The sequence below is a fragment of the Glandiceps talaboti genome, chromosome 1, assembly GCF_964340395.1.
Source record: "Glandiceps talaboti chromosome 1, keGlaTala1.1, whole genome shotgun sequence".
Taxonomy (NCBI): Eukaryota; Metazoa; Hemichordata; class Enteropneusta; family Spengelidae; genus Glandiceps; species Glandiceps talaboti.
The window spans coordinates 29,498,704-29,506,042 of NC_135549.1; the positions used below are offsets into that span (position 1 = coordinate 29,498,704).

Genomic DNA, 7,339 nt, shown 5'->3' on the forward strand with positions numbered 1-7,339 from the left:
TCTGTCTGGGTAGCGGATAATCAATGACTGGTTATCAAAAGACGGTGTCCCATCGATACTCAACGGTGTCCAAGTCTTTACATTTGTGCCAATACATTTACTCTGTGACGCTTTTGATAGTGTGAACACCTACTTATAATGGCCGAGGTCAGGCTAAAGAAAAAGTATTGAGAAATTTTGATTATATTTTGTGTGAATGCAATCATATGTTAGATATGGATATAAATTGCATTGTAAAACGCCGACAGAATACATCAAAAAATGCTTCAAAAAGGACGATTGATCTCGCGTTTATTGTCTATAATTTTGTTATTTGAGATATATTAATGAATGCTTTTTTATTTTGAAATATTGAATACAGCTACTAAGTGTATATTCCATTTAATATTTTCTGGACTATATGTCTGTCTGTCTGTCTGTCTGTCTGTCTGTCTGTCTGTCTGTCTGTCTGTATGTATGTATGTATGTATGTATACATGAAGTCATACTGTGACAGTCTATCTAACCTCAAGAAATGGCTGTTCTAATCTGGCTACACCCACTTGAATGTGATTACATGAGAGAGAGAGAGAGAGAGAGAGAGAGAGAGAGAGAGAGAGAGAGAGAGAGAGAGAGAGAGAGAGAGAGAGAGAGAGAGAGAGAGAGAGAGAGAGAGAGAGAGAGAGAGAGAGAGAGACTTGGACCGTTTGTTGTCGGTGGTGTACCATTCAGTACAATGACCCTATTTGCTCTTATCAAACAGCTACTTGTCAAATAAAGCTAAGGATACCTTTGATGACATCCCTATGACATCACTTGTCATAAGAAACTAGTAAATACTACTACTTACACTATAGGAGTGAGTAAAGTATCAATTTATATTCTACTATCTACTACTAAAACAAGTATAGGATTATATCTCCTATCAAAATCATATCCAAAGAAAAAACAAAACGTGAAAATATATATTGACATAGTTTGACAGCAGTTCAGCACAACAGAGGCACAGGATAGCGGGCTTTAAGCCCCGCTTTAAGTCTACAATCGAATCCTAACACCTGGATAGAAAAAAGAAAAAAAACTTGTAAAAAGTGTAATTCTAATTTCTGATGCATTGTAATAGGTTAGAGACTGAATTTTCACATCGAAATAGGCATTTCTTCAAGATAGAAGGTTTAAGCTTACAGAGAGAATATATATCAGATGTCAACGAACGTTTAAAGCCTATGGGGTCACGGATCGTATGACAAAGTATCTTACTTTGACCTCTGACCCGACATTGTTGCTACGTCATTTGTTCAGAGTCCTAGCCTCCCTATTACTTACGCTTATGATTGATGAATAGCGCTAACCTGTATCGTGTAAATTACACTAGTCTTGGTGGTGCCGTAAAAGAGGCAGGCATACATACATACATACATACATACATACATACATACATACATACATACATACATACATACATATCATATTCAGCTATATAAAGGCTAAAAGCCTATGAGCTGGTCGAAATGTCAATAGTGAAAATAAACTCGGTCCATCATGTCCTCAGGATGTGCATATGCAACTATCATATTACAAACATAAAGTGAAAAGAATAACTTAATAAATTAATATGTAAATAAATAAATACTCAAGTTAAATAGTAAAAGTCTCCACGTTCATGGTCCAAAGTCCTTACATGAAGACCAAATAAATTTAAGTTATCCGTAGTAACAGTCCATTGAAAACACTGGTGAATGCAACTGATACAATAGAGAACACTACAGTTCAATAAAAAATGTTGAACAATAGCTGCATAGTTCCCAGTTTGTAGTATCAGTTCAGTTGGTGGTAAACACAAAAATAAATAATAATTACAGACCGCGAATAAATTACATTAATTTTGAAAAGCTTCATGTCTCTAGATCGTAGGTCACGTTAGGTATATATTTATAGTCTACCCACCGACTATCCAAACCGTTCTTGAAAGAGTCAAGAGTAGTTGACATGACAATTAATGCTGGCAGATTATCCCATATGTTGATGACTCGATTTGAAAAATAATTTGCCCTCGTCGATTTCTTGCACACAAATGTCTTCAGTGGTTGCCCTCTTGTAACACTGTGATGTCCAAGTTACTTTCCAGTTCAAAGCTGAACTACACGAGTGAACATTACCTTCTGGATCATTTCATCTAAAGAACTCTATATATAAAATAATTGCAAAAAAAAATATTTAGAAGTTATTCCCCAATATTTTTCTATTCAGCCAAGGAAAATACGAATGCTTTGTAACTACGAGGTGCCAGACAAGTAGTGACAACACCCTAAGAGTATTTTCCAGCTGAATGAAGAAAAATGTTGGGGAATAATATAATTATACCAGCGCCAGTAATATCAAAGAAAAATCGGGGAAAGTAATGGCAATTTTGAACATTTTGACTCATGTTTGGAAAACAACAGAACCAGGCATGAAATATATACCAATTACCAATAGACATGTTAATTGTGTACATAAGTAGTACAACAAGTTGAAATCATGATTGTATTTGGACTCCTGATTTTTAGGGTTCAGACCCACAAGTCAATGCTGAATGGATTCAATTGGATTTATTGTACTATATTATGTGTTACAGCTACACAAATATGTTTACCTACAGGTGATTCAATACTGTTAAGACTGTACAATATCATCATATCTAACAAAACAGTTTTAAAAAACATTCTAGTAGCTGTTAGCGTAGCTTTAAGCAGTTGACTCCTTGACACTGAATTGGCACATGAACTCCAGTTCTCACCATTAGTGCTAGACACTAATTATATTAGATTTAGACATTTGTGTTCACTAAAATCATAACACTTGCACCAAAACTTCCTACTGGGTATTTGAGGAATGTCATCACTTGAAACATTGTTAGCAGTACCAGTGAATCACAGACTGCACTCCTTACCCTTTCAAAGGCTCTTTCATTTATCAGTGGCCCAATTGTTGTACCCTCTTGAAAACCATCTCCAACTTTCAAAGTAGCCTCCATAGTCTCAGCAAGTTTGGCACAGAACTTGTCATAGATACCAGCTTGAATCAAGAACCTGTTAGAACCTACGCATGCCTGAAACACGGTGTAGTCAAATATTTAGAGTTTAAACTTTTACGATACAAACTTTATATTACATAGATATCCTTATATCTTTGACATAATTTTGTTCATTCTTTTAGTCCAGAAAATGCTAAGAAGTTCAAGGAAGATTGTGTGCAATACTGATATTTTAAAGAACTTGCTTTACCTCTGAAGAAGGTGGTACATGTATAATATTGACCTTGACACTGCAAAAATAATATACATGTACTAAGGTATGTTGTATTTTGAAGCCACATATCAAAAAAATTTCCGATTGGAAAATACATCGTAATTTTAATATTTGCCACTATCATTGGATATATTAAAAAGATATTTATAACTATGTAATTTTCCTGCATCATAAACATATTGCTTGAATCCTGGTTTGGTATCTTACCTGGCCAGTGTTTCTAAATTTGGAAACCATAGCACCTTGCACTGCAGCATCTACATCAGCTGAATCAAAGACAATAAAGGCAGCATGTCCACCAAATTCCATGGCAACGTGTTTGACTCCTTCAGCAGCTTGCTTCAGCAATATCTAGATAATATAAATAACAAGAAAGTATATAAATAGAGTTCATACAGGGTGTCTGAATTTTGCTAAAAGACTGACAAAAATAACGTCTTCAAGGAAAAGACACAGACACGTAGGTATTTATTGTCACCATATAGCCTGAGTTCTTCTTATGTCATATGCTTGTCAGTAATGCAGGTCAAAAATAAACGTTTTGTCATCATTGTGGAGTACTCAGTCATGAGATCAACTTCTGTTTTGATAAACATATTACATTACCTGTATTGTAATCTCTAGTTTTTAGTTCCTAATCTTTGGAAATAATGCATTCCGATTTTAGATACACAAGCAACTTCTCTCTTTTTCCATTCACCATTACCCACCCTCTACCCCACTGCCTACCTGCCTTCTAACGTGCCTGGCCACATCACTGGCATGAAGCAGAAAGATGTCTAACTCGGGGAAACTTGCAGAAGTAAAATTATAAAGTCAACCACTGAGGGCGCCATTCGCCACATTCCATACCTGTCCAGCCATAGTAGAACCAGTGAAAGATATACCTGCTGACATTGGGTGTGAACAAAGAACGTTTCCTACTTCTGGTGTACTGGTACGTGAACTTGTCACAACGTTGAAAACTCCAGGAGGTATACCTGCATGTTCAGCAAGCTGAAGTATACAATAATTAAAAAACACAAACGTGGATGGCAATATCATATTTGCATAAGCTAAACAATAATTGGCTCTTGTTATCAATGTTGCAATGTTTCATAAATGAATATAATACTGATCCATGTACAGTGATATGTAATTATTTGAATATTCATGATGTAATTTACATACTAAATGTAATTGTACTTTATGGAACTGTACATGTGTAATTATTTGAATATTCATGATGAAAAAAAATTGAATACAAAAGTTTTCACATTACCTCAGCCAAAGCCAAGGCAGAGTAGGGAATAACTTCTGAAGGTTTCTATACAATAGTACACTCAGCTGCAATGGCTGCTGCAGCCTTTCTGGTTATCATAGCACTTGGAAAATTCCACTGAGCAGTGGGGAAAAAGGAAAGGGATGATTATTTTGACTGTATAATTCAGTAACTGTGGCTGGTGAAGCTTGAATACTTTCAATTCACAGGCAATTGCTTCATTTTAATTTTAAAAATTCACATGCAGATACATGGCTGAAAAGAATATAAAATTTACATAAATTTACATGGCTATAAAATAATACTAATTACACAATTTGCAATTTCATGAACAGATAAAAATAATTCTGAGAAAATTTGTTGTATAATTATGGAATTCATAGCATTCATAGACCAGGTGATTATACTGAACAACTACATGTTGCAAGAAATACCAAGGCTGTATGCTTAGTCACGTCTTGTTTTCTTTATTCATTAATGACCTGGTTTCTTATATAAATAAGATTGGACACGAAGGTGTTTATATCGATGAAGAAGTTCAAAACCTGAATATCTTAATGTATGCTGATGATGTGGCTGAGGGGTCGGACATACCAATTCATACTCAAAGACAAATTAATCAGCTACAGTTATTTTGTTCTCATTGGGGTGTAAGTGTAAACTTAGGCAAAACTCAAATTGCAGTGTTCCGCATAGGAGGTTGTCTAAAGAAATTTGAAAGATGGTACTTGGAAAACCGACCAATTAAAGTCGTTCCTCACTACAAGTATTTAGGCCATTTTTTCATGAAGACTTACATGTAGTTGAGCCCAAGTAAGAAAAACCAGGCTTCACAACGAAGAAAGGCCATGTTTCAACTTATGACTTTGCTAAGGAAGCTGAGTGGAATGTCCATGTCCGACTCTTTCGAACTTTTTGATACTTATGTTACACCTATTTTACTGTATGGTAGTGAAATCTGGGGTTATGAAAATTTCCCCCAGGTTGAACAAGTTCATTGTCAGTTTTGTAAATTTCTTTTGAATGTTAGTAGGAAAGCAAATGATTTGGCAGCAATAGGAGAGTGTGGAAGATTTCCCATCTGTTGAAAAGATTAGAAGAAGAAAGGAGTATAAAATCAGTCAACTGGGCTTAAACGTTAAATCTTTAATTTGCCGCCTTGGATTCGGCCATGCATGGTTGAACCAGGGTGTAGGCTCCTCTAGTCAGTTTTTGTCTGAATTCACCCAAAGATTAAAAGACCGTGCTAGTCAGATCTGGCACGAAGGTATCGAATCATCTCCTAGGCTTCGTTCCTATCACACTTTCAAATCAATGCTTGAACCAGAGAGATGTTTAAATTGTGTTAAAATATGTAAATTTAGAACAGCACTGTCAAGATTTCACTGCTCTTCGCATCCTTTGCAAATTGAGAGGGGACGACATGAAAACATTCCTGCTGACCAAAGATTTTGTAAATACTGTATTACACATGATTTGTACTGTATTGAGGACGAGTATCATTTCTTAGCGATTTGTCCATTCTACAAGGACCTTCGTAATGAAATGCTACCAAGGTGGTTTTGTTTAAACCCTCCCTATGATAAGTTCTTCATTTCACTTTTCAATTCAGATGATATAATTTATCTAATAATTTAGCTTCATTTATTTATTTTGCAGTGAAAAATAGAGAGGAATTTCCCTCTATGAACTGAAACGTTTGTATTATTGTTTGCTCTTTCGGTCTGTAGCCTTATTGTTCTAAAATAAACTGATTGATTGATTGATCATCCGAGAAAACTGGTTTTTCTTTCAATGGATTGTATGTACCCCTAAACACAACCTTTTTTTTTTTTTTAGAAATGCCGTCAAATTGAGAATATTAAGTAAATGCAAGGCACTGAAATATCAAAGTATCAACAATGTTTTCTTCAATACATATCGGCTTTATACTGCACACTACTACATACATACATACCCACTCTGATTTACTGTGTTCTCTGAAACAATTAGCAATATTACTACTCGAAGGTGTGCTTTATTCGCTGAAGATATTTATTGTTTTTGATAATGCCAAAATGTTTCTGACGTTGAATGAAAGTGTTGGTCTTGTAATTCTGATTGATTATCAGTTTGGCAATAACAATATTGCAGTTACATGCGCAATTACAGCAGAAGAACATTAAGCTATGCAAAGGTTAGAACGTGTGCAATTGTTGCTGGTGTCTGTCTTGTGCACAGAGTGATTTATATACAGTGTAATACAATTGTTGCATGTGTCTGTTGCAGCGGGGAATCATAAATATAATAAAATTGTTGAATGTGTCTGTCTCTTGTAGAGGGTGATTTACATACATTTGTTGCACGTGTCTGTCTCATTCAGAGAGTGATTTATATACATTGTAATACAATTGTTGCATGTGTCTTTCTATTGCAGAGTAGACTTTAATATATACATTGTAATACAATTCTTGCTTGTGTCTGTCTCTTGCAGAGTGGATTTATATACATTGTAATACATTGTTCATTACAGAATGCACCTAATATTGCATTGAACACTGTCCCCTCCAATGAGTCATCTTATATATGACTCCATTTTCTCCTAAGCCCCCCACCCCCTCCCAATAAATCTGACAACATTATTAAGACAATGCTCTGCTCATATCCTGTTTGTGACGTGTCGGTAAATTGAAAGAAAGTGTTTCCCCTCCATTATGATGAAATGGGAAAAAGGTAAAAACAGGCGTAATTTGAAGAAGTGTGCTTTGTTCTTTCTGATAACATCAGAGAAAGTGTGATCACGGAAAACCAGCATGACAGGGTATTTTCC

The 7,339-nt window shown here is 35.3% G+C and overlaps 1 protein-coding gene across 1 annotated transcript; it reads right to left on the reverse strand.

Annotated features, from left to right (window-relative positions):
- Positions 1-968: 968 nt before the first annotated feature.
- LOC144435542 (succinate-semialdehyde dehydrogenase, mitochondrial-like) lies at positions 969-4,629 on the reverse strand. The gene is made up of 6 exons (XM_078124133.1): positions 4,582-4,629; positions 4,122-4,265; positions 3,477-3,620; positions 2,912-3,070; positions 2,139-2,165; positions 969-1,037 (listed from the first exon to the last, which is right to left on the reverse strand). Exons 1-6 carry the CDS (start codon positions 4,627-4,629, stop codon positions 969-971), a joined length of 591 nt encoding a protein of 196 aa, XP_077980259.1.
- Between the last annotated feature and the right edge of the window lie 2,710 nt (positions 4,630-7,339).